Source organism: Saccostrea echinata, unplaced genomic scaffold, assembly GCF_033153115.1.
Source record: "Saccostrea echinata isolate AGI-Se365-2 ecotype Australia unplaced genomic scaffold, CSIRO_AGI_Sech_v1 ptg000030l, whole genome shotgun sequence".
NCBI lineage: Eukaryota > Metazoa > Mollusca > Bivalvia > Ostreida > Ostreidae > Saccostrea > Saccostrea echinata.
In genome coordinates, this window is record NW_026889779.1 from 19,975,046 (window position 1) to 20,003,032 (window position 27,987).

Here is a 27,987-nt window from a genome sequence, read left to right on the forward strand (position 1 = left end):
ACTTAAAATAACATTTTTTGTTTTCCTCTTTGTCTCTTATCTACTTATTCCCGATTTATGTAAATAATATCACACAATAAACAATAAAAACAAAAATATGTCTTTCCTTTTTTCAAGAAAAGCGGACATGGACATTCCCGGTAGGATATCTTATCACGACTCCCTTCTGAACTCTCGAAAACCCTGCTAAATATTACAAAGCAGCAAAAAGTAGTCACGACTACTAAAACGAGATTTTCAGCATTTACATTTCATTTGGACTAGACAAAGTGATTGAATACAGACGACTTTGACAACTTCTGAACTATTTCAGGACCCCCTTGATTTGGTGCTTTTTGTGCGCATTTGATCACCAGTTAAACTTGCTGCGATGAATTTCTCTGACTCAGAAATAACAGAATCGTTGGTAGTGCCGCATTCCTCAGGTGTGGAGAAAGATTTCACAGAATCTTATGACATGTCTACGGTGAACAGCACAAGTGATGATTCAATAATAAACTGGAAAAAACTATCATCTGCACCCACGTCTACAGGTGATTTAAATGAAGCACATGAGTCCTCTACTGCAAGTCTGTCTAAATCGTCTGATGAATCAACACTCACACTCTCTTCAGAGGGAGCTAGCTGGACTGAACCAAGAGAACAATTTTCAGGACCTACAATACCAGTCACTGAACCTACACCTAACTTGATTAACAATGATATAACTGCAATGGATACCATACCTTGGTCAAACATGGACAAATCTATAGAAAACAAACAGTTAGATAATCAAACTGAGGTTTCCACGATAGAATTCTCCCCAGAGTTCAAGAAATCCTCATTATTAACATCAGCTTTCTCTGAAAATTTATCTGAAACTACTAATGCAGACTTTCAGCTAGATTCCATGGAATCAACAGTGACTCTAATCAACAAGACAACATATTCAGTCAACGAAATTACCACTGAATTCATAAACAAATTAAAAGAATTGCAGCCTAGAACTATATCCTTAAATGAAAAGCCTGAATTCTCTTCTGAAAATATGCCTGATTTACCCACTGAATCTTCAAGGGTCACTGGTTGGACTGAGGCAAAAGAAAATTCCACAAGGATGCTTGATGAAACAGTCACTGAATCTACAACAACTTTGTTAAAAAGTGATGTAGATTCATTGTACATCACAATCAAGTCTATCAAGAAATCCTCTGAAGAGCAAAAGGGAAACATGGTATCTAAAATGGAAACCAAGTCCCCAATTGCTTCTTGGGAGCCAGAAGCAGAGGAATTAATAGAAAGTAGTATTTGGTCAACAATGAATATTGATTCCTCAGGAAACTTCGCTGAGACCACAGAAAAAAGTATTGTACAAAGAGTTTCCATCTATCAAACAGTAGAAGAAAATACTTCTGGAGAATCTGGAATGAATTCAGAATCTGGAATGAATTCTGGTGATGTTGATGATGATGTCTTCCCAACATTAAAACCTACAAAAATGACAAATAGCAAGAAAACCAGTAAAACAACAACAAAATTCAATTCCACAACCTTAAGGTCTACAAGAGCAGCACCCAAAACACCAGAAATAGACACCTCCACATCAACCACCGTCAAGAGTCATAGCCATCCCTCACTACAAAATGATGCTACTTATAGGACCAGCAAATCAACAATTTCTAGACCAACTACTCTTAAAAACCCAAGAGCAGTCTCCAGTGGAAGAGTCACCACCAAGTTCCTTCCAGAGGAAAGTTCACAAGTGGATACCCACATAGTGGCTGGGGTCTTGGTACCAGTAGTAGTACTTATACTCATCGCAATTCTTGGTTTTATATGCTATAGAAAGTTAGTAATTCTTTTTTGTATTTTAATGTCAAACAAAATATAAACATTTATTGTCAGAATTTTAAGAGATGAAGCTTTAAAAATCTTTCTGTATTTAAGGAGGAAAATGGGAACATACAAACCAAATGATGTGGAATCTACTTCAAGAAGAATTGAGGGAGAGACTTATAAAGAAATTCATAAGTTAAGAAGTGTTTCTCATCAAAAACAATCAAATTTCAAACCACTAACACCTGATGGTTATGCACAGATAAATTTAGATAAGGGTGAAAAAATAAAGGTGAACGGTGTATCGTTACACCAGCCAGATACTGGTGCCTATATTTAATTTGATTGAACTTGAATATTCCAATCATTTTAGCTCACCTGAGCTAAAAGCTCAGGAGAGCCTTTATGATCACACTTTGTCTGGCATCCGTATGTCCGTCTGTCTTAGACTTCTCAAGAACCACTGGTCCAGTTTTAAGAAAACTTGCCACAAAGCATCCTTGTTTAAAGGTGATTAAAGTTTCTTCAAATGAAGTGTCAGGCCCTCTTTCAAGGGGAGATAAGTAAAAGGTTTTGAAAATTTAATGGCATCTTCATAAATTCTCTTCTCAAGAACCACTTGGTCAGGAGAGATGAAAGCTTCATTACATAGTGTATATTTAAGTTTGTTCAAATCATGAGCCCTCCGGGTGAGGTGGACAGTGTACCTAATGAACAAGGAAATTTTCATGTTAAAGAAATAGGGTGCAGTTATCCCCCTTGAGATTTATTCTACCATTATAAAGTATCCCCTACCTATTGTAAACCTTTTTATTTGATACAGAAGTAATCCCTACCTATTGCACACTGTTTTGTTTGATACAGAAGTATCCTCTACCTATTGTACACTGTTTTGTTTGATGAAGAAATATCCCCTTCCTATTGTACACTGATTTGTTTGATACAAAAGTATCCTCAATAGAACACTGTTTTGTTTGACACAGAAGTATCCTCTACTTGTTTTGTTTGATACAGAATTATTCTCTACTTACTGTACACTGCCTTGATTGATATAGAATTATCCCCTTCCTATTGTACACTGATTTGTTTGATACAAAAGTATCCTCAATAGAACACTGTTTTGTTTGACACAGAAGTATCCTCTACTTGTTTTGTTTGATACAGAATTATTCTCTACTTACTGTACACTGCCTTGATTGATATAGAATTATCCCCTTCCTATTGTACACTGATTTGTTTGATACAAAAGTATCCTCAATAGAACACTGTTTTGTTTGACACAGAAGTATCCTCTACTTGTTTTGTTTGATACAGAATTATTCTCTACTTACTGTACACTGCCTTGATTGATACAGAAGTATCCTCTACCTATTGTACACTGTTTTGTTTGATACAGAAGTATCCCCTACCTATTGTACACTGTTTTGTTTGATACAGAAGTATCGTCTACCTATTGTACACTGTTTTGATTGATACAGAAGTATCCCCTACCTATTGCACACTGTTTTGTTTGATACAGAAGTATCCCCTACCTATTGTACACTGTTTTGTTTGATACAGAAGTATCCCCTACCTATTGCACACTGTTTTGTTTGATACAGAAGTATCCCCTACCTATTGTACACTGTTTTGTTTGAAACAGAAGTATCCCCTACCTATTGTACACTGTTTTGTTTGAAACAGAAGTATCCCCTACCTATTGTACACTGTTTTGTTTGATACAGAAGTATCCCCTACCTATTGTACACTGTTTTGTTTGATACAGAAGTATCGTCTACTTATTGTAAACTACATATATACTACATGTATACCTTTTGTACAACTTTTAACTATACCCTATATAACACACAAAAACCTTGCCACTGCATGAATACTCTTGGAACACAAAAATGTATACAGATGTATATAGTTTTGGCTCAATTAATTAAAAACAAATACCCTATTAACTTACTGTAAAAATATAGCAATTATACGTTTAAAATTAATTTGTCATTTTTTCCCTCGCAATATTCATTTGCATTATTTAACTTTCCACATCACAACAGTTCTTACATCTCAAGCACACAAGTTCTGAAAGCATTAAATTCTTATTTTTGGATGTTGTCAGGCCTATAACAGCACCTCTCTGTGGTGACAAATTATCATTACGCATTTCATTAAATTATCTATGATATTCAATTTGTTGGCATGGCTATAAGCCATATGCTGTTATAGGACCGACGACAAGAATTCAGTGCTGAATTAAATATATACAACTAACTTGAATGACCATTGGCCAAGCTCAAGTTTATCAATTCTTCTCATACAAACAATATAAAACTTAACTCTGATATACAAATAAATTTTAATGGTATAAAGAAAAAGAATTATGTACATAACCAAAACAGTATAAAATTGTATTTTTAAAGGTTTACATGGTGTATCACAATAATAAAATGCTCAATATCATTTCAAAATCAGAGAGCTTAAGCTCAAATATCACCTGAATGTCATAACATGTTGGATAAATAAATCATAGACCCATTCTTAGCTGATTTTCTTTTCACTGCGCACCAGATAAATATTGTTGCTACTTCCTATGGCCACCAGGGGGCTGTTGCCATGGCCATCATTATCAATGCAATACACGCCCTGTGGAAGTTCACATAAATGCCCAGTTGTCTGCAAAGAAAAAAATCTTATTAATAAATTCATCTTATTTTCTGACCTTTTACTTTATGAATGCATAGTTTCTATTGAAGATATGGTTGTGGAATGTTGCAAGATTCAAATGTATTAAGAGTTTTATATACTAGTATAAATTGTATGTTTAGACAACCAAAACAAATATGCAGTTAGGAGCTTCTGAAAAAGGCTAACTAGTTAAGAGAAAAACAATCACATTTTCCTGTTGTAGGTATCCGAAAAATGTGTCACATACATACAAATGTATCCAACTTTTTCATCAATAAATAATTAAATATATTCCAGAAATGTCATTTTTGATGTCAGACATTACTGTTTAAATACTACCATTGAATAAATTTTAATGAACATCTGCAGACCTATTCTAAAGTGTATAACTGAACTTATAGATATCTCTGACATTGATAACTCGTAACAATATGCCTGAGTGAAGTGGAAGTCCCTACTACTTTTTATGCCCCACCATGAATATGGCCGGGCATATAGTGTTTGTCATGTCCGTCTTCCATCCTTCTGTCTGTCTTTCCATCACGCTTTGCGTTTAGCTCTGTTCAAAGCTCAGTTTCAAAGAAACAAAACAAGATATTTTTATCAAACTTCATATGCTGAATAGATATTGATGAGAGCTATGCAACTGCATTAACATTTTTTGACCTTGACCTTTCCTTTGACCTCACTTTTTTTGACTTGGTGTTTAGCTCAGTTTTAAAGATACCATTCAAGATAGTGTAATCAAACTTCATGTGTTGATTCATAATGATGTAAGCTATTCAACTGCATCAACATTTTTTTTTTTACCTTGACCTTTCCTTTGACCTTGACCTCACTTTTCTTAAATTAGTGTTTAGCTCAGTTTTAATGAAATCATTCAAGATATTTTCATCAAACTACATATGCTGATACATACTGATGAGAGCTATTCCACTGCATCAATAATTTTTTACCTGACCTTTCCTTTGACCTTGACCTCACTTTTCTTAAATAAGTGTTTAGCTCACTTTTAAAGAAACCATTCAAAATAGTGTTATCAAACTTCATATGCTAAAACATACTGATGAGAGCTATTCAACTGCATCAATTTTTTTTTACCTTGACCTTTCCTTTGACCTTCGACCTCACTTTTCTTAAATTAGTGTCAAACTTCAAATGCTGATACATACTGATGTAAGCTATTCAACTGCATCAATATTTTTGACCATGACCTTCCCTTTGACCTTGACCTCACTTTTCTCGATTTGTGTTTAATTTAGTTTTAATGAAACCATTCATAATATTTTTATCAAATTTCATATGCTAATACATACTGATGTAACCTTTTCAACTGCATCAACATTTTTTGACCTTGACCTTTCCTTTGACCTTAACTTCATTTATTTTAAATTAGTGTTTAGCTCAGTTTTAAATTAAACATTCAAAATATTTTTATCAAACTTAATATACTGATATGTATTTGTGAGAACTATTCAAATGCATCAAAAACATTTGACCTTGAACTTTCCTGTGACCTTGAGCTTACTGTTTTTAAATTTGCATTTTGATTGATTTTAAAGAAACCGTTTAAGATATATTTAAGTAAGCTTATGCACTTATGCATAATTTGGTGAGAATTTATCATCTATATCCAACTTTTTAGATTTCAATTTCAATTTTAAAGAAACTATTCAAGATATTCTCATCAAATTTCATACACTAAATTACTAATAAAAATTTTCATGTTGCATTACTAATATACCCTCGGTGGGGCATTCATGTCCTATGGCCATATTTCTAGTTCTCTTTATATTTTAATCTTAATATCTGAAATCTCAGATATCTCAAAATGTTTTCTCTGTCCCTTCAAAGAGATAATGAGATGTGACAGTCTTTAAATATACCTAACATTTCACTTTATAATTTTGGTATCTAAGAGCTGTAGATACAAATCAAACATGTTTATAGAGAACAAGGGTGGTTACATATCATGCTCACAACTAAACCCCATACAAAATTTTAATAAGTAGCCCATGGGCTACAGTGCTCACCTGATTTATTTTAACTCTGCTTTCCTGCTCTGAGAAAATGATTTTAAAAATTTTCCCTACAAATTTCCACGTAAAACATTGTGACCCCATTCTTGCCCCATGTACAATTACTTGACCAAAACAGTGAGACAGACAAATGTAAAAATGACAGAGACTTTGATGTACCTCTGAAGATTCTTAGGTTAGAGGACAAATTCAAGGCAAATAGATGACAAACATTGATCAGAAAAATTACTTGAGCCTTTGACTCAGGTGAGCTTAAAAGTTCCTAGGATAAATTATGGGAAATATATTGAAGCTGTCCCTGATGATTCACTATAACCATGTTCTACTGTACTTAGCTTTTTAAATCATTATAACTTATTTAGAGAATTTGCCTTCAAAGATACCTTATCTAACAGGAATAGGCTGGATTTTACCACTTTTTCTGTAGGTACATGAGTACTTAAATTTAATGGTCCATTTCAGCAATTCTGCCCAGTATTTGTAATATGCCCTAACACTTATATTTTATGTTCATTATCACTTCTGTCCTGTACTTACATTTTATATTCCCATATTAAAAATTCTGCTATAAATACTACAGATGTATTTATTTTAGCAATTATCATATTTTAGTGCCTTTTGTGCTGCGCCTAGTCTGCTAATTCAAGTACATACTTGTAAGTTGTAAACATTTTGGTCCACATGCACAAATTCATGTTTATGCTAATTTACTGATTAGGAAGATTGTGCCATATTTTGAGTGAGATAATTTAAGTACTTTCAAAGTAGTATTAAGAACTAATCAGTAAATCTGCTCAGTACTCAAATTCAGTGTTCCCTTTTCAGTCACTGACAGTGTTTTTCCATCAGTAGCACACCAGCACTTATATTTAATTTTCCCCTTTCAGTTATTTTACATAGTACTTAGCCTCTCAGTAATTCTACTCAGTAATTACATTTAATGTTAGAGTAATTCTGCTTGGTACTTATATTTAATGCCCCCCTATCAGTAACATATTTACATTATACCTTTCCCTAATTTTACTTGAAACTTGCATTTACTGTTCCATTGTCAGTAATTCAATCAGCTCAATCAGTACTAATATCTAATGTTTCCATATCAGTAACTTTTCTCAGTATTTTTAAATATTTAATGCTCCCCTATTATTCTGTCCAGTACTCACACTATTAATGTTCTAGCTATCAGTTCTACTTGGTACTTACATTTAATGTCCCCCTATCAATAACTCTGGCCATGTTCATGTCTGATCCTCCACAAATGATGTTCTCCTTCCCCAGCCACTGACAACAGTACAGCTACAATTAAATACCATAGAAATGAATCACTGTAGGTACAATATGTACAGTTGGTTGCAGTTTCATACTAAATCACATTGTAACACCTAAAAGAAAAACTAAATGGACCACTCACATACATTTACTGGATCACACATCAAGTGGATACAACAAATGTATCTGTCATGTTATAAGTCTGATACATGAAATAACAGTGAATGCACAATTACATATACAAATAATGATCTTACCAAACTGTCATTCATTGGCTCTGGAGGAACATCTTTTATTTTCTCAGCACTAGCAAAATCCCAAATCTACAGTTTAATGCAAACTTCATTTTAATTTGTAATTACAGTCAAATCTCATTATTTTGATAGAATAAAGCAACAATGATTTGGCAGTTTTTTTGTCATGGCTTTACTCTGAGATAAAATGTAAAATGAATAATCATACAATGCAAACAAATATGAATGACTGTTCAATGGTACAATACAATGAATATGAACAATGATCACTGACTGTTCAATAGTTCTGACAATACTGTATAGGAAAAGCAATGAGTTCACACACAATGGTCTAAATCAACTTTATCAATAGTATATGATGTAGAGAGTTCAATGACAATGACACAATGACAGAAGCACAATTATTTGCCACAGCCCCTGGAGGATAATAGAACCTGCAGTGATGCTTGGACTTAATCTATTCACCTCAATAACATGACTCAACTCATATACGAGTTAAGTTGGATTATCTTGAACTCTGTGGGACAGAGGAAAAACTTCGAGATATCTGATGATTTGAGATATCGAGGGTAAAATACTTAAAGAATAAGTAGGGCTGAAACGATATGCCCCCTCAACGATACGGTATGTATCGCGATACTTGTGTCACAATTCAATTTTTTTCAATACGATACATTTTAAAAAAGAAACACATCAAAAGGTTCAAGAAAACATGTATTCAGATTTCAAAAGGCAAGTAAAGGGTGATGATACAATAAAGAGCACTACTTGTGCTTCTGTAGATTAAAGAGCACTTTGTTCATGTCAATACTAGCAGCATCAGCCTGCTCTGAAACTTTTCCGTCGCAATTTTCTCCCTCATGTGTGTCAAACTATTAAAATGAGGTCGAACCTGATCTATTTCAAGGAGTAACCACATCCGATTATAAAAAAACGTACCGAACCGAAAATCGAGATAGTGAATCGAACATTGAACCGAGCAGTAATATTAAACAATATTGAATCGTTTCAGCCCTTAGAATAAGTGGTTGGACTTCCAAATCACTTTGACATATCCTTGGTGTTCGAGATACCTAAGTTCAACTGTATTTCAAAAGATAGAACTTAATTAATGTGATAATATCTGTTATCAGAATAACTTTCATTTTAATCAAATCCCAACATCAGCCTTAAGTCAGTGTATAAATCTGCTCCAATGCAGTTTATATGAACTAAGAAACTGAATTTGGATGTTGGTATATCATTAGTTTTTAATGTATATACCTGAAGTACGTCAATTTTCCTCCAGGACCCCGTTAGGATATGATTATGAATTGGGTCAATGTCTAAGGCTTCTCCACAGATGTGTGGTCCACTAATCAATCTAAAAGGGAATTAACTTACAGAGTTAAAACAGAATGAAGACTTTGTAAGATGTATGGTCCACTAATTAATCTAAAATGGAATTAACTTACAGAGTTAAAACAGAATGAGGACTTTGTAAGATGTATGGTCCACTGATAATTCTAACTTATATAATATAGTGTTAAAAACAGAATGGTTACTATCTTTCTAGTTAGTACTCTTTTTAATATTTCCAAAGCCTCTACATTTTATTGATGCAGAATCAGATTAATTAAGCTTTCCCAAGCACTCTACTTAATCTGGTGAAGAATATTGCTTACCTTATTGACTGTCTTTGTCGATCATCCCAAAACTGAAATGAAATAGAAATTATTATAAATTAAATTGTTTTATTTTCAATTAATGAAAAAAGTTTCAACATTCTTTACTTCAGTTGTAACTCTTAAAATCAAAATGTGAAAAAAGTTGGTGCTAAATCATTGTAATTAAATATGACTTGACTTCAAGGTTACATGTCTGTGGCATGTGTGGGTCAGAATGGAAGGTCAAATATGATGGCTTACTTTTTGATATATATGACTTTGATCAAAGCAGTTTGCAGTGAATAAAGAAACGTTTTTTGGTTTGGACACTGCTGTACAAGAAGAAGGAACAAACTTGAGGTACATTTAAGACAAAAATTTCTTATCTTCTTTTCTATTAACTAAACCAAAACTTCTCTGATAAAATATGAGTTAAATTATCCCAATAAACTGTCACTTACATGTACCATTTTATCCCAATAAAATGCCACTTACATGCACTGTGTTATCCCATCCTCCTGAGATGAAGACATGAGGGAAGTTTGGATGATACTGGGCTGCAAACACTCGGAAATGATGACCATCCATCTTATCTCGAGAATCACTAAAAGAAAACATGCATATTTCACATAACACTGATTTTTTTTAGTACAGGTGAAAATCATGGGATAATGTCTCTTAAATTTTGCTTCATATGTTTAGGAAAGTCAACAAAATTATTTTTTAAAGGATTCTTTTCTTCTTGGTAAAAAAAGAGACAAAGAAATAATCTGCTGTTAGAAAAAGACACTGAAAAACCATTGTGGATGTTTATACAGAAAATGTTTTATAAACTAGAAATATGTCCATAGGACATGAATGCCCCGCCAAGGGTATATTAGTAAAGCAACATGAAAATTTGTTTTACTGTATGAAAAATGAGAATATCTTGAAAAGTTCCTTTAAAAAAATTGAAATCTAAAAAGTTGGATATAGATGATAAATTCTCACCAAATTATGTATAAGTGCATAAACTTACATAAATATATCTTAAATGGTTTCTTTAAAATTAAGCAATATGCAAATCTAAGAAAAGTGAGGTCAAGGTCACAGGAAAGTTCAAGGTCAAATGTTTTTGATGCAGTTGAATACTTCTCACAAATACGTATTAGCATATTTAAGTTTGATAAAAATATTTGAATGGTTTATTCAAAACTAAGCTAAACATTTAAAATAAATGAAGTTAAGGTCAAAGGAAAGGTAAAGGTCAAAAAATGTTGATGCAGTTGAAAAGGTTACATCAGAATGTATTAGCATATGAAGTTTGATAAAATATTACGAATGTTTTCTATAAAACTAAGTTAAACACAAATTGAGAAAAGTGAGGTCAAGGTCAAAGGAAAGGTCAAGGTCAAAAAATATTGATGCAGTTGAATAGCTTACATCAGTATGTATCAGCATATGAAGTTTGACACTAATTGAAGAAAAGTGAGGTCAAGGTCAAAGGAAAGGTCAAGGTCAAAAAAATGTTGATGCAGTTGAATAGCTTATATCAGTATGTATGAACATATGAAGTTTGATTACACTACCTTGAATGGTATCTTTAAAACTGAGCTAAACACTTATTTAAGAAAACTGAGGTCAAGGTCAAAGAAAAGGTCAAGGTAAAAAAAATGTTGATGCAGTTGCATAGCTCTCATCAATATCTATCAGCATATGAAGTTTGATAAAAATATCTTGGATGGTTTCTTTGAAACTGAGCTTTGAACAGAGCTAAACGCAAAGCGTGACAGAAAGACAGACATAAGGACGGAAGACGGACATGACAAACACTATATGCCCTGACCATATTCATGGCGGGGCAAAAAAATAACTGTCTGATGAGTTATTGGAAATGGGAGAAAGAGAGAATTATATAAAATGCTTTTTATTCCTACTTGTTTTTTTTCTCTTGAAAAGGAAGGGGTTGATATTTTCCCTTTATTTTACAAAGATTTTGCATACCTTGGTTCAAGTGTATTGATTCTCTTTTTTGTGTCTTCGTCATACACGTGGATTTGTGGACTGTCACCAGTGGTCAGAAATCTGGTGCCATCTGGATTTACAGCTATATTTAGTGTTTGTCTAACTTCGTTGATAGTGTGCAGACATTTCCCTGATGTGTAATGCCAAAATTTGACTAAACCTGATGCATCTGAAAATGTTGTCACATGAAAATATATATATACCAGTATATATATCGAAAGCTAGTGTAAGATTTCTTTTATGAGAACTTTAAATTACAAAGAACACATGCTGTGTTGTTTTGTTAGTGAATATTTGGCCTCTGGAAGCAGCTACCCATGATTAAGGGTACATAACTACACTTAACCATAAATAACCTCTAGATTTAAACAGAGTAATTGAAAATTTCACTCTCTATATATTTTAAGCTTTATTTGTGAAATGTGCATGCCAAATTTAAGTCACTGTCCTTAAGTATAATTCAAAGGGTTAAAGTATGGATCTGCAAGAATTAAGCTGCATGTACATATAAAGATCAAAATGGAACAATAAATATGTTGACGTCAGTATGAAGTCATAGAAGCAATACTGGATTCAAATCAATTAATAAGCAATTAATAAGACATGTAAAAGAAAAATTTCAGACCTCTAAGAAATTTATTTGTCACTGTTAACCCCCCCCCCCCCCCCCCCCCCCCCCCCCCGGATATGTTATAGTGAATAGTCCCTTTCAGTACCCACTCATGTGACATTTTAACTTTCAATTTTTTTTTTTTAAAAAAAAGGGATTTTTGTAAATCAGACCCAAAATTAAGTTGTCTCTAAAATTCAAAATGTACATGTATCTGTAAACTTATAAATGAAAGTAATTTATGCTGCTCAAATTCAAGTTATTGAATTTGAAATCAATAAAACACTGTTTTCCAAAAAACTGGAAACTAAAACTGGCTTACTAGGACTATATATATAGCCCTGTGGGGCATTACCAGAAGAGCTCACACCTCTCAAAGCTGAAAGACAGAACTGGCAAATTTTATACCCTTTGCCAATTTTCTCTGTAACAATACCTCTATCAAGCATGGCTCTCGATAAAATAAAATCTTAATAAACCTTTAGTTTGGAGGATCTTAAAACTTACATGAGGCAATAAGAATGTGTGAATACTCGGGTTTTTCATCGGATGAGTATAGTCGGAAACGGATCTGAGTAACAGGCAGATGTTTTTTCTGAGTATCTGTGTCTTGGAGACTGTAGAGGCACTGGTATGTGGATGGGCTGTAGATCTATAAAATACAACAGACATATTACAGGCACTGGTACGTGGATGGGCTGTAGATCTATAATACAACATGGATAGGCTGTAGATCTGATCTATAAAATACAACCGACGTATTACATGTCATATTTGAGTATATGTGTACTGGCATATAAATCTACATTGTCAGAAGCCCATATTATGCTACATTTCTTCCTTCCTTCATCCCAAAGGAGGAGGGAAAACAGTGTATCGACTGTTATATTGGTAAAATTATTGTTTACATTCTACCCAAAAATGGCATTATTTAGAATGTTAAAATCTGTGCTGGCCTGGTTCCTAAACTGAAATTCATAAATAAGGCCCTTTAGTAAGAGCACAATGAACACACTTGTCATGTATAAAGAAAAGGATCAAATGTTCAATAAATCAAGATTATTAAACTTGACAAATAAATCTACATAAACAAATTGTATAATATTACATGTGATTCAAAACATTTCCTTTCAATCATCTGAAATTCTATTTTCCATCAAATTAATTGATCTTCTCAAATATTCAGCAATTTAAAAAAAGTAGTTGTTGAAATCCTTGGTACTGTTAACTCAAATTACAGTCTTCAGAAATTAATCAATTGTTGTATTCATTTACAGACTGTCAAATTTTGTTAAATGTCGCAATATCAGCAATGCTATCTGTGTGAGAACGTACATTTAAGTATTACCTCAGTGTACCAGTAATAGTTTAATTCTTGAACTGGTGTATATTGCATTGCAATTATCACAGATATCTTTCTTTTTTTTTGCCAAAAAACCAAAACATTTTTTTTTTATTATTTTAAATGGCTTTGAACTGAGATGTCTTCAAATGGTACATTGTTTTTTACAGATCTATTTGGGATCAAAAGCAAGATGTTCTTGTTGACCCTAAAGCCAGACAATATAAACTGTGTGTTTTGTTTTGAATTAAATCATACACTTATTACAGTCGTTTTAGAAAATCCTCAAATTTCCATGGAAATTTGTCACAGTGCATTGAAAGTGCATTTAAGGTGTAATGTCCCTCTGATAAGAGAGATAACTTTCCATTAAGGCATTAATACAAGAAATCTGTGTAATTTTCTATCTGTGAATGAAAGAGAAATTTTGATTCTATGGAATTATGACTGTGGATAAAAGTTTGTACACAGTATAAGCACCTCACAACCTATTGAAAGTCCAAGGTTATTGATAGATTTGTAATAATTTCTTTTTTAAAACGTCTGAACTAAAATTTACAATGTGCATGAGAAACTTCAAATTTACTCTTTAAGTGTGGTAAGATGAGGACAAAAATTGTCATAACAGTTGTATAATTTTGATCAGTTTTCACATCCTATTTAATAAATGGGCATTCATATTGCCAAACAAATATCTGAATGACCCATTTACCAAGTGCCTACGTGACAAAAAGTAGTCATTGTCAATTGATGTACCATGACTGGCTGATTCCCAGGAAAGCATTCTGCGTTCAGGTGCTAAAATTATGCTCCTAAAGTGTGCAATGTGCTTTGTTTTAAAGGAAGAGAGGTTAAATTTCAACATCGTAAATTGGGGAACCTTTTTCTGAATTTAATTTCCCCCCTAATCATGAAGCCAATGTAGATTTCTCCAATGTCAACACAAATTTGCATTGATTCTAAATTAAAAAGAGCTTAATGGTTGATCAATGTAATTCCTGTTAAGTTAGCAGCTATTGAAAACTTCAAATTTTTACTGACAACATTGTACTGAAGTTGGTTCTGTCTAGCAAGACAAATTACAAGATAAGTGTTGACTTGGGATGTTTGTAAAGGAATTCTTTAACCTAGTGAAGGTTGGGAACCTCTATTGGAGGTTCAAGGTTTTTCTGGAACTGCGTCTTACACTTGTCACAAAAAAAAATTCTCTGAACTGAAACTATGTCACATCTACTCATCAAACATCTGTTTTAGTTGTTTTAATTTTTTGTAAAAATATCCTACAATATGAAATGGTTTAAAAGAAAGGTCTTTTCTAACAGAAAATCTATAGTATCCCAGTGAGTCCCAATGTGAAAAGTATTTGGAAAAGATTACTACACTTGAGTTGCTTGAAAGCACTGGCTAATCCTAACATATGACAATATTAGTGGATCAACAAAACAAAAATCTTATGGTCTAGATCAATATTAACCTTAACCAGCTTAGCCTTGTATTTAAAAAGGTGTCAAAATGTTTCCATCTCTAATTATATAAAAAGGAAACTCTCAAATATGAGATAGCTGCAACCTTTCAAAAACTAAATTGAAAAATTTACACTTTAAATCACTCAGGAATTATAATGGAAACCCTTAATGTTGTTTCTATTAAAGTTCTTTCAATAAAATATATATATATATATATATATATATATATATATATATATATATATATATATATATATATATACTGTAGAAGCACACATTTTCATGGGGATAAAATTTCATTGATTTGTAATCTAAAAAGGTTTCGTGGGCATTAAATTTCATTGTTTCGTAAGTAACCCTATTCAATATATAGTCATACAAAAAATTCGTGTTGGATTTATTTTCGTTGATAATTGTTAACAACGAAATAAACAAAATTTAATCCACCACGAATATTTCTGCTTTTACAGTATATAGAACTTAATACATGTACCCAGTACTTAATACATATGTAAGTACTTATGAGTGAAAAAAAAAATTATGCAGTTTACAAACCCTAATTATATATTCTCTCTTAAAACATCTGTCACTAGAATGTTTGCATGCATGGTCTTATTTAAAAGCATTAGGATACAGGTATTTGAGCTTTAAGAAGTCAAACAGACAAGAGAGCAAGATCTTAAAGGTCTGGCAAGCATTTAATTTTGTAATAAAGTTATCCAGACTGAAAACTAATCTTGGAGCCTATTTAAACATCCTAAAGAAAGTCACCCAAGCCGAAACAATAAACATATCACTCTGACTGAATTAAAATTCTTATCTAAAAGATGGCACTGACAAAAATAAAAACATTTTTCAAGGGTGTTTTCAACATTTGGTCACCATACATGATGATCTTTCATTGAGCACTACCAAAATTAAGCTATTTAACAACTGGCATATATCTTTTGCAAAAATTATAATTCAATTTTATAGTGTACCAAAAAATATATTATTGTGCAGCTATTCTACATTTTTTGCAACTTTACAAAATGATATTTCAATACATTAATAAAAATATTTGTTACAAAAAATTGGTTCCTGTATAAATCTATACTTAAAAAAGTCTAACATTTCCAATGTTTTACTGAGGGTCATGAAAAAAATTGATGTTTGACCTCAGAGTGAGATATTGGACCTGTCGATGAGATATTGGACTGCTTAAGTCACACTGTGGGCGGGAACAGCTAAATCTTATTTGCATGCATTGGTGATGGACAGTGACAGAATTGACCAAGTTTTAGTACAGGTAAAGGAAATCTACATCATGGAAGCCAGCACAAGATCCATGTATGTCAAAAAATATGAGGTATAACAAAACATTTATTGACTGTGTTCTCAGGCAAAACGCATGTTGCCCTCGAACCCACTCAATAAATGTAATACATAATTGTATAGGACTTGCACAAAAAATGTTCTAGTATACTCTGTGGGACCTCCTTTTTCTTATTGAAGATTACACATATGCACAATGTAACTGCTGTTTAACTATAGAATATTTATTAGACAAATCTATTATACTAAATTAATTTTTTTTTCAGTTAAGGAGTATGTGGCTCCATCAATCATGCATTGCAGTCACAATGATGCAAAAAGCTATTAGCAATTGTTTCTGCCATGAAAATTCTTAATCTAACTGTACATAGAACCCAAGTGGAGAATATGAAATATTCATAGCTGTTTTCATTAAATGAACCCATTAAATAAATTACACTGTTGCTGAGAAGTTTAAGTGAGGGACACCTCCACATATAATCAATAACTATTTCTGAATGCTAATTAAAGCAATACATCAATCCACATCAATAAATACTGTACAAAATACAGGTATTCAGTATAGGTGAATGGTCTACATTTGAGGCAGTCAGGTAGGTTCCATCACCGTGGCCAAATAGCATGGCCTGGGTTCGAATCCTGGTCCGGTCTTTTACATTCTTCTCCCTCTTCCGTCAATTTCATAAAAATGCAAGCAGTAAGTAAAAAGTACTTCATAAATGTATGTGAAACTCAGAAAAAAATTGTAATGAAAGTTAATTTGGAAGTTGGAACATCTTGGTAATTTTGATAAAAATGTCCTTAATTGTAGATTTATTGTTCTGCTATCCTTTAGCACAAGTAATCTGCATTGTCATGTTAATTCTAACTGATGCATTCACTTGAGGCCTGTAAACTACCACAACATATATCATACCAGGTAAAAGAAATCTTGCTATGAAACATCGATTAACAACTAGCTGTATACATATTTTATAACAAAAGGCATATCTAACACGTACAATACACAGTAACTTTAAATCCTTTACCTTGACAGATCCATCAATTAAACCAACTGCTAAGTGTTGTCCATCTGGACTAAATCTACAGCACATCACATCTGTGCTACAGTCACTGAAAGCAAAATTTAAAGACAATGTAATTTCATAGGATACTACCTACCACACAAAAAAATCATTCAATTACAAGGAGACAATGTAAATGTACAATTGTAATCTGTATGTTATCTCTGTAAGTAAAGATTGCTGTGAAGAACTGACACATTTTTGCATTACAGTGCATCATCAATTAAAAGACGAGTACAGTACATACACATACATAAATGTTTTATTACAATTTGTGTGTGAAATGTGTAGTGCTTTATGATGCAGTTATTGAAACATGAAATACAAGCATTTTTATGGAGATAATTGTATTCATATGAGAAAAACAAATGAGGACTTTAGAACTTATTAATTATAATCAAATTTCATTGAACAATTAATGTACTGTAACTAGTTAACATACTGTATACTGTACAATTTTTGCCCCCCCCCCCCCTTCCCACTTTATACCCTCTTCACAAACATCCTTGATTCTATATTTTTTCAACAGTTACAAGCCATGAAAGAGCCTGAAGTGAATATGAGTTGGTGGACTGTTTTGTATGGATGTGTTGTAGGAAAAAGGATTAGTGTAAGAAAAAATATCCCATATAAATACTATATGGGTGATCGTAATTAATGTCTGCACTCAAAAGTTTGTTGCTATTATTTTTTAATTAATATGGGTATTTTAGTGTGTAATATTAATGAAGAATACTGTGATTTGATTTACATTCAGTTTGAATCAGTAGTTGATTGGTGCAGGGTATATTACATGAATGACAAGAATCCAAAGGTAAACTTTCCAAGTTAAAAAAAAATCAAAAAAAAAAAATCATTTTTTTTGTTTAGTAAGATAATATACAAATTGGTATAAAAAGACAAGTATAGATCCTAAAGAACATTAAAATACCACTGAAAACAAAAATGAGAAGTTCTCCTTAAAATCAAATTACTCTCTCTACATTCATTTATAATACAAATGTTGTCAAAATAAACGGTTATGTTTGATATTTTACGCAGTGTATTTATTAGGACTAATTTTCAAAACAAGAAATAATAGTAAAGAAGATAATTGGGTAATAAAATTCATAACCATATGATACTCGAAATTTTATAACTTAAATTACTGAAAGAGAAGTCCATCAAACTTAAAACTTACATTGTACCAATCAGTTTTAGATTTCCCTCTAAATAAGGTCCAGTACGCGCATTTTCACTAAAATCTACAGACTCTGTGGCATTTGAAACCACGCTTGTCCGTCGGTTGTTAACAATAAACATGGTGGTGTGTTTATGTCCGTCAAAACATTAGTATGTGGAGAGAAACAATCGTCTGCTCCCTGCTATAGTCTTTGCTCCTGCTTGCCTTCTTGGTTGGCTATGTAAACTATGCAGTACCGCACTGAAGGCAAAAATTCCTGAGGACTAAATAAATAAATTCGGATAAAAACGTAAATGTAATTGCCAAACAAATACAAATAACTGTCAAAATAAAGCTTTATTGATATGAAAGATTTTAATATAAAATCTTATACGAGCAAAACAAATATTTTAGATCAATATCAGAGCTCTGTGTTTCAAGGATGTTAAAGATCCATAAAAAAAGAAATCTTTGGTTAAGGGAGATTTAAAAATGGCAACTCCAGCAAAGAGGCCACGTGAGGAAAATGAACCAAATGTTGATCAAAACACAAATGACAGTGTATACGCAAGTAATAAATCTGACTGCAGAAAGAGAGCAGCTGCATTTCTCAAGTGGTTTTCTTCTAATGCTGATAATTATTTCAATGAAAAGGTAGTCAGCCTTGAAATACTGGTACAGTTATGCTTATCTGGTACCGAATTTTCTCTTACGAAGCTTTAAGTTAACAGGTCCGGCACAATCACTTGATTTAGCTATATAGCTTGATTTAGCTATATAGCTTTATTAAGCTATTCAGAATAGCTTGATTTAGCTATTTTGTCACACTTTTTTCTTAAATGTGCTATTTTCTCAGCATCTACAAAAAGTCGCACCTTGGTGCAGTGATAATATTCAACCTTGAACTCTTCTGAAAATAATGCATGTAAAAATCACTCATCAAATTGTGTCTCCTTAAGAGACTTTGTACTCAAAGTTCTAAATGTTTTGAGGCTATATAAAGCAATTGATACAGTTACTTCTGCAATGAAATTATAAAGGAGGCCAATTATGGTCAACAAGATAATTGATTGGTAATAATTCAGTACAATGACAAGCAATCATACTTATCCATGCCTCAGCGCACACAAGGTAGTGTACAGTTACTCAAACAATGGAAATACATCTTTTGCTTAAAAGTATTCAAATGTTGCAATGTTAGAACTATCTTCGATTTCAGTTGTTGTTTTGTTAGCCCATAGTACATATATGAATAGTCAAATACTTGCGACTTTTTGACTATTTCTTGCAAAAAACATGTTTGTGAAAAACTGTATAAAAATAGCTTTATCAAGCTATTTTGAATAGCTTAATAAAGCTATATGGCTATTTCAAGCTATATAGCTAAATCAAGAGATTGTGCTGGACCTGGTTAATTCATTATACATGTTATATACCTAAAGCAAATCGCCTTAGGTCTATGTTTATTTGAATTATCTGATTTATTAGAATACAGTGGCGGATTACAAAGTTTATTAGATAGCAGTCATTCCTCCCCTAAAATTTTACTTTTGACAAAAATCAAAAGACTTCTCCATGTTCTATATGAGTCTCTATTTCATCTCCAGTAAAGATGTTATCTACCACATATTGAAATTTGTTTAACTATTATGAATACTAGAATTGAAATTTTAATACATAATAAGAAGAAATGTAACCAATGTACTCTAAAATACTCCAATCAGCAATGTACTCTTGAGCACACTGTACATATACCCAGTAGTTCTAATGTTTCACAAAAAGTTTTTTTTTAATTGCTTGGTAAATGTACACTGCATGAGAAGATTAAGTCAATGTCATTCATGATAATCACTCCAGGTTACCATTGGACCAGATGGTTCTTGTGCTCAGAATGGCATGGTCGCTCTTAGTGACATTGATGAGGGAGAATGTCTTTTCCGGATTTCCAGAAAAATTCTTCTACATCCAAAGACTTGCAGCATTTCAGAATTACTTGAAGAAGGTAAGAGCATATATTGCATTGTACTAACATATTAAATAATCAACTGTGATACATTGGTAGCTTAGATAGGCATGAGAGATGCAAATCATCACCCCCACCCCACTTTGACTTTTTCAAATGTATATTACTGATAAACATCTAAGCCATATATTATCCCATTTAAAAGCAAAAGAAAATATTTTTTATAAGTAATAATGCAGAAGTATAAAAAAAAGTTAACTTATTTACTACATATCACTATCACAGGAAGTAACAAAATTGCATCAGATTTAGAAGTCTACCCCAAGTATATCTTTGCTAGCCCAGGATAATAAAGGGACGAATGGATCATCACCATTTCCAAGCTTAGCTAGATGATATCCATGCAACAATTGAATAATTTTTTTTTGAGGCGCATCGCTATCTGCGATGTAGCCTCATTGCTGATGACCCCCACTCTTTCTTTCAATTACTGAGGCGACGAAGGACTCCACAATATTGATTCTAAATACATTATTGAAAATAGTGCAAATGTATATTTACAAGATGGTGATATTCACTGTCTATTTTTAAATATTAAATAACATAAAATCTCACATTTATATGTTGTTTATACTTTGAAAGCAACAAAGATAAAAAAGAAAAAAAAAACAAACAAAAACCGAGAAAGAGAGAAAACAACGACAAATATGTGCGCTACGCAGATTAAGATCTATTTGCATCACAACAGCTCGTACTATAAATTATTAGGCCTTGTTAGGGGACATTGCTTGTACGAATATCTGAGAAAAATGTACAATAATTTTATTTGATAAAGCATCACTAACAATAGGAACAAGATGGTTATTTTTATAGAAATAGAAGGAATATTATTTGTTCACTCATTGAAACGAATAGTAAGATGTCCAACTGAATAAATTTTAACAAGCGCCACCTTTCGGGAAAAAAATTCCCCGTGTTACACGAAACGGTGAAATGACCGGTTTTTGGTGAAATGTTGGTTGAATATCATGAAATGACTAATAATAAAAAACAGCAGTGACTGTGGATTCAATTTATAGGATTATTAATACCTTATAAACTTAGATGTTTTGAGTACAATCCTTACCGCTAAGGTTTTATAGCTAATTTTATTGGAAATATCGGAAATCGGCCGAAATTTAAGGGGTTTCCTAGTATATACCGTATACCATGCCCGATTGTTGTTTTTTTTTCAGTCTCGTATTATTTATATGAACATTTCATGAATCACTATGGTTTACGTATTCATGGTATTATGCCATTTTGATTGAGAAAACTAGTCTAAGACAAGTATTGATATTTTAAAAAAGTGCACATAAGGAAAGAAACTGAAAAAAAAAATCAGATATGAAATTGTGTAGAATTACTCAATAATCAATCATTTCTAAATTCTCATTCATTATTTCATCTTCCTACTGTGATTATAATTAAATAATAAAAATAAAAAAAATAAATTATTATAATTTATAAAATTATAAATTTATTTAAATATCGATGAATTATAATTGATATATCAGACTATCTTTAAGTTTAAACAGAGACATAGCTTTAGAGAAATATTTGTTTGCCCTCTCCCGACCGACTGGTTAAAAATGCCATATGACTCAAAACTTTTTTAACCTCAGAGAAACAATATTTTAATTTTTATTTTCATTCCTGATTTTTTTCATTCCCTCAACATGTATGATGAATTTTTCTGAGAAAAAAATTCGAGTTTTCTATCTTCAATGTGATGCGCCTCTCAGGCCTTCAGGCCTTTGATTTCAATTTTATATGAGATGCTGTAAACATACTTTTTCCTAGCTTAGATGATATCCATGCAACAATTGAATAATTTTTTTTTTTCAATTTTATATGAGATGCTGTAAACATACTATTTTGTTTAGGTAAAGCATACAGTATTAAATAACCACTTTCAAATGATGTATTAAGTTGTTGGATGTTTCTCAGAGTTCTCTCTGCCAACATTAAAATTAAATAATGTTGTAGAGCTGCATTTTTATGCCCCCTTCGAAGAAGGGGGGGCATATTGCTTTGCTGCTGTCTGTCTGTCTGTCCACCAACAGTTTCCGTTCATCTTCTTCACAGAGGTTGTACATACTGAAAGGAAATTGGTATACAGATTTATCATAAAAATATCTAGGTCAAGTTCTGTTTGGGTATGATCAAGCAAATTTTTACAGAGTTATGCCCCTTGGACTTAGAAAAATTCCAATTAATTGGGAAGGGGGGATAAGTGTTTCACAAACATCTCTTGTTCAGATAAAAATATATCAATTTGAATGAAATCTTATTTTTGGAACAAAAAGAGTTTATTTCAAGCAAGAATATGAAAAATTATATATTAATAATATAGTAAATTTACATTGAATTCACTAGGATGTAGAAAATCTTCCTTTTTGTTAAAATCTTGTGTGCTGCAAAATGGTAACTAAGCAGGCCATCTTGGATTTGGTACTTAGCATCAGATATTTATGCTAGCTCTCCCTATGTAGCAGCTAGGCTAGCTTAATGTTCAAGATTGTAGCTTTACATAGAGGCTAAGTAGCGGCTTTGCTCTTGAATGCACCCCTGATCTTCTCTGTTTTAGACCCTGTTAACAGTGAGAGTGGGTGGTCAGAACTGCTGATTTCTATGATGCATGAATATAATGCCCAGAAGTCACAGTGGAAACTATACTTTGATGTTTTACCAGAATCAGTTGATTTACCAATGTTTTGGACAAAGTAAGATTAAGACAAATTTCATTAAAATTATTGGAAACCATTTTTATAGCAGTCATGTCAGAGGAAACAGTTCTCTTTCAGAGAAGACATACTTTCATTCTTATATATGAATTTTCTGACAAAAGTCAAATCTTGATTTCTCTAGATAATTATTATTATTGTATTATTAATAGAATCTGGCAAAGATATCAGGCATTGATTTAAGAGACTCTGGCCTTTTCATTTAGATAACCAGAAATTTTGATAATAATTGTTGTGTATAATTTTGTAAATAGAGAAGAGAGGGAGCCGTTATTGACAGGAACAGGAGTAGTGGAGGCAGTGAACCGTGACATCAACAAAATCCATAAGGAATTTGAAGCAATTGTCTCCCCTTACATAAAAAAGCACAAAGACATCATCAGGTCTGGATCACATTCATACTAGTATTGATGATTTGCAATGTCTAAAAATGGAGTGTGTTCAAGGGGAACAACTCCTAATACAATTAATACATATATCAATTATACTTACAATATGCCACTTTATTTTCATCTGTACAATCAAAGTTTTGATTTAAAAAACAACAGTTATCTTGATTGATATTACATGTATTTTCTTGAAGTCCAGGATGTGACGACATAGATTTATACAAAAAGATGGTGTCCTATGTGATGGCCTACAGTTTCACAGAGCCACCAAAGGATGATGACAGCGATGATTTAACTGAAGAGGAGGAGGAAGAAGAAAAGTCAATCATTTATATGGTCCCCATGGCTGACATGTTAAACCACATAGCCAAGAATAATGCTCATTTGTCTTTTAAACCTGATTGCTTAGAAATGATTTCTACTAAGGCAATTAGCAAGGTAAGGAAGTTGTTAAATGTTAATAAAATATCTTTTGATAAATACATGTGAATAAACTGGTTTATGGTAAGGCACACACCATTTTATTGATTGTGTAGTCATATTCTGCTAAATTTCTAATTGAACTTTTTTTTTATTTAGGGAGAGGAAGTGTTTAACACCTATGGAGAGCTTGCTAACTGGCATCTTCTCCACATGTATGGATTCTCAGAAGCTTATCCTGAAAATCACTATGATACAGTAAGATTATGAGTTACTGTTTTTGACAGAGGTGTTTATTATATTCAGACTTATTCTACTGTAATTTTTGGATGATAGGTTGATACTTTTTTTCTCAGAACCATTGGGGTCACCCTGTTTAACAAATCGACCTTTGTAAGGCTCTCATTAATGAAAAATGCCCCCAAATCATAAAATTTACGTAAATTTTAAAGCAAGTCTATGGCATTTTCGTAACTTTTTTAATCATTTTACTGAGAAAAAATAATAAACAATCAACAATTAAAGATATATTTCAATGATGTCTTACAAATTAACTTCCATTAAATATTCATCGATGTACAAAACTAAACTTATTTAATCACCTCGTAAATATGTCTCATCAAACTTCAAAGTATATTTAACAACATGCTTTCTGCATCCATCTTGTGAAGTTGAAAGTCGCAATTGTTCACTAAAAATAAAATCGCAACCATATTGACATTTAAAATACAGATAGTTTTCAAAATTGCTATTGGGAAAATAATTGTCATCTTTTTTATGTGTCATGTGTAAATTGAAATAATTGACTTAGAAACATGATACATTGATTTGTACTTAAATAACAAGTAATTTCTTTGGAAATTATGTGAAATTTAGATTACACTGCACTTTTAAATTAAAATATTTTATTTTTCAGGTAGACATGCCTCTGGACACTGTTCTAGACATTGCTGAAGAGGAAACAGAAAATAAAGAATTTGCAAAAAAGAAATCTTCTTTCTTTAAACAAAAGGTACCTGTACTATGTACACCAAGAAATCTTATCTGACAGTCACTTTCACACGGTCAAATAAATATAAAGGAAATGTAAGTGGTAACATTAACAAAAAATAGATAAGAGGTTTCTGATGTTAGCAGATTCTTGTTAGATAAAATTATTTGCTCATAAATATTTTTAATCATTGAACCAATTTGCCACCTATAAAACCAATTCATACATTTCTTATCAAAGGATTTGAATTGAGCAAGAAAGTGTGACAGTTAAACTAACAATTTGTTTTATATATAGCTTATGGAGGATTTGATTGGTGACGTGGTGGTGGGAACTAGTGGGATTTTAACAGACGACAGATTGTTCCTGGTGTTAAAGGTCAGCCCTACCACGACTGTTATGTAATCACTGATTGGATCACTTTTTTATGGGGCTTTTAAAACAAGATTTATTAATTCTTTGTTATCCAATATCAAAATCAGCTTATATACCAAGGATTTTTTTTTTTTTTTTTAATTTTACTAAGAATTTTTTTTTTTAATTTTAAGAAACAAAATTTCTTTTAGGCAGTGCATTATTTTACTACATGTATCTGGAAAAAATGTACTTTAAAAGGTTTCTAATATGGAAAAAAATTTCATATTTACAACTTTTGTTCATGTTAAATGGTGATACATGTATAGTGTTGTTTAGAAATGGGAGCTACAGATCTGTAGCTTAATTGCTGGTCTGAAAAAATCATGGAGGATGACCAATTTTTTTCAGACCAGAAAGTGACAGATCTGCAGCTATAGAAATGTCACCCAGTTTCAAAAAGTAATGCAGTTATTGTTCCAACACTTCAGATTTGTGAGAAATTTCTGCTAAAAATCATCACACAAATTGAAGATAAATACAATGCTGTAAAATCACATAGTTTGGTGGGATCAAAGTTTTGTGGTTGGAGGAAAAATATTGTTTTCTGGGGACTTAATTTCATGGTTGAGGAAGTGTTGAGTTGTTGTATATACAAAATTTTACATTTCATGGAGGACATGAATTTGTGGATCTTTTCATACCAAAACAAAAACAACAAAAATTAACCACCCACAAAAGTTAGTGAATTCACAGTACCTGGATATTTATTTTTTAAGTGTGTAATAGCCATTTCATATATAAACATATATTTTTATATTTGTCCTTTGATCTCTGTCAGGTGATGGAGATGACCCCTTCACAGTTTGCCATTTATGAGGAGGAGTGTGAGGAGGGCTGGGAGGAGGATCTGGAAGAGGACACATCTGTCCTCGCAGACTTTGGTAAGTACATGTATAAGTGTCAGATATTTGTGTTCTACATGTGTAAAGGGAAACAACTTTGCAATAACAATCTCTCATTTTCAGCTAATAGGGACTAGCTTTGAAAGCATTCTACATTATTTAATATATTCCATTTTCACATTGTTAATGAATTTCTCTTTAAAAAATGGTGATTACATTTTAAGCACAGGTTCCTTAAAGTATACTGTGATTTTTTTATTGGGTTTTTGATATAAATGAAATAAGTAGAAATAAGTATTTAATCTGTGCAAATATTAATTAACTGGGCAAGGTTGAATACTGTGGAATCATCATTGTTCATGGGGGACCAATGTTCATGAATTTAGTGGGTCACCCTTACCTGTGACTTTGCATCCCAATGAACGTTTATTTTGTAAACAGATTGATTCATTGAATCTACCATATAAACAAGTAAACCACGAAATTACGTCCCCAAGAACAAGTAAAATTTTGCTTGCCAACAAACATTGAACCCCATCAATTAAAATGATTCCAGTATACGTGGTGGATTCTGTAACAATGCTATACAAAAACTTTACTTTTTTCTGCAGAAAAAATGAAAGATCTGAGCCAATCTTGGAAAACTATCATCTCCAGGTATAAAGTTAAAGACAAAGTTAATTATTTAGAAAATAAAAGATCTGCCATGTTTTGAAATCAAACTGTCGTTAAAATTACGCAGATTGAAGGTAACACAGTTCTAAATTGGCATCCAACTGAGAACCTACATTGCCAGGTTTTTACTGTATAAAATGTTACAGGTCAGCATCTACCTGTTTGAAGAGGTACAACACTAGTATGCAGGAAGATGAGGAGAAGTTAATGCAGATCAAGACACTTAACTCACGGCAGCAACATTCATTATATCTGTGTTATGGACAGAAAATGTTACTGCAGAAATTAATAAATGCCTGCAGATAAAATACTTGTGTTGAAAGTCTTATTAGTGTACTTTAGTGTAATATGAACTCTCCAGGACATATTTTAACAGTGGATTACAGTGTACTTTAAACATTTTATTATACTTTAAACAATTTATTATTAAATTTGTTGTTTTTATCTCTCCTTGACAAAGTTGATACGAGATACCCCTTGCTTCAGCATCTCAGTTGAAGTTTTAGGAGCAAGTCCATTTTCAAGTAACTTCGAGCATGAGCCCTACCTGAACCAAACTTGTATGAATGATGCATCTAGTGATGTATACTACCAGACGTGCTTGGACATCTGGCTCTAGGGCCAGTTCACTTTTGAGATCAGTCAAAAAATCTCAGATTCCAGACTCACTTCAAACCAGAGAGCATGACCTTCACAACATGGGTAGAAGACTATTAAAATTTTTATTATAATTCGGAAAAAGTTTGTCTGCTAAATTTCCATGAGTAGAGAAAATTTTCAAAGATGTACATGTATTTTCATATATGACCAACTAAGCCCCACCATAAGGCATGAACCATGGACCCA

General features: G+C 32.2%; 3 protein-coding genes across 3 annotated transcripts; 2 read left to right on the forward strand and 1 right to left on the reverse strand.

The window, feature by feature from the left end:
- The first annotated feature begins 370 nt into the window (after positions 1-370).
- Positions 371-2,155, forward strand: LOC133196922 (serine-rich adhesin for platelets-like). The gene is made up of 2 exons (XM_061332768.1): positions 371-1,827; positions 1,927-2,155. Exons 1-2 carry the CDS (start codon positions 371-373, stop codon positions 2,153-2,155), a joined length of 1,686 nt encoding a protein of 561 aa, XP_061188752.1.
- Positions 2,156-4,139: 1,984 nt separating this feature from the next.
- LOC133197483 (WD repeat-containing protein 5-like) lies at positions 4,140-18,966 on the reverse strand. The gene is made up of 10 exons (XM_061333546.1): positions 18,677-18,966; positions 17,461-17,545; positions 12,818-12,962; positions 11,680-11,869; positions 10,192-10,300; positions 9,715-9,746; positions 9,314-9,413; positions 8,054-8,119; positions 7,731-7,823; positions 4,140-4,476 (listed from the first exon to the last, which is right to left on the reverse strand). Exons 1-10 carry the CDS (start codon positions 18,796-18,798, stop codon positions 4,342-4,344), a joined length of 1,077 nt encoding a protein of 358 aa, XP_061189530.1. The 5' UTR covers positions 18,799-18,966; the 3' UTR covers positions 4,140-4,341.
- A 157-nt stretch (positions 18,967-19,123) lies between these two features.
- Positions 19,124-27,449, forward strand: LOC133197482 (N-lysine methyltransferase setd6-like). The gene is made up of 11 exons (XM_061333545.1): positions 19,124-19,312; positions 20,516-20,660; positions 23,251-23,386; positions 23,662-23,790; positions 23,991-24,234; positions 24,376-24,474; positions 25,133-25,228; positions 25,505-25,585; positions 26,403-26,505; positions 27,078-27,123; positions 27,288-27,449. Exons 1-11 carry the CDS (start codon positions 19,151-19,153, stop codon positions 27,445-27,447), a joined length of 1,401 nt encoding a protein of 466 aa, XP_061189529.1. The 5' UTR covers positions 19,124-19,150; the 3' UTR covers positions 27,448-27,449.
- Positions 27,450-27,987: the final 538 nt, after the last annotated feature.

Bases quoted from the DNA above. Each gene is read 5' to 3' on its own strand.
- LOC133196922 (XM_061332768.1), top strand. From the start codon at position 371: ATGAATTTCTCTGACTCAGAAATAACAGAATCGTTGGTAGTGCCGCAT. The intron at 1,828-1,926 runs GTTAGTAATTCT...TCTGTATTTAAG, and splicing joins GGTTTTATATGCTATAGAAA to GAGGAAAATGGGAACATACA.
- LOC133197483 (XM_061333546.1), bottom strand. From the start codon at position 18,798: ATGTTTATTGTTAACAACCGACGGACAAGCGTGGTTTCAAATGCCACA. The intron at 17,546-18,676 runs GTAAGTTTTAAG...TTTTGCTTTCAG, and splicing joins CTAAAACTGATTGGTACAAT to TGACTGTAGCACAGATGTGA. The intron at 9,414-9,714 runs GTAAGCAATATT...ATTCCCTTTTAG, and splicing joins CGACAAAGACAGTCAATAAG to ATTGATTAGTGGACCACACA.
- LOC133197482 (XM_061333545.1), top strand. From the start codon at position 19,151: ATGGCAACTCCAGCAAAGAGGCCACGTGAGGAAAATGAACCAAATGTT. The intron at 24,235-24,375 runs GTAAGGAAGTTG...TTTTTTATTTAG, and splicing joins CTACTAAGGCAATTAGCAAG to GGAGAGGAAGTGTTTAACAC. The intron at 27,124-27,287 runs GTATAAAGTTAA...AAAATGTTACAG, and splicing joins TGGAAAACTATCATCTCCAG to GTCAGCATCTACCTGTTTGA.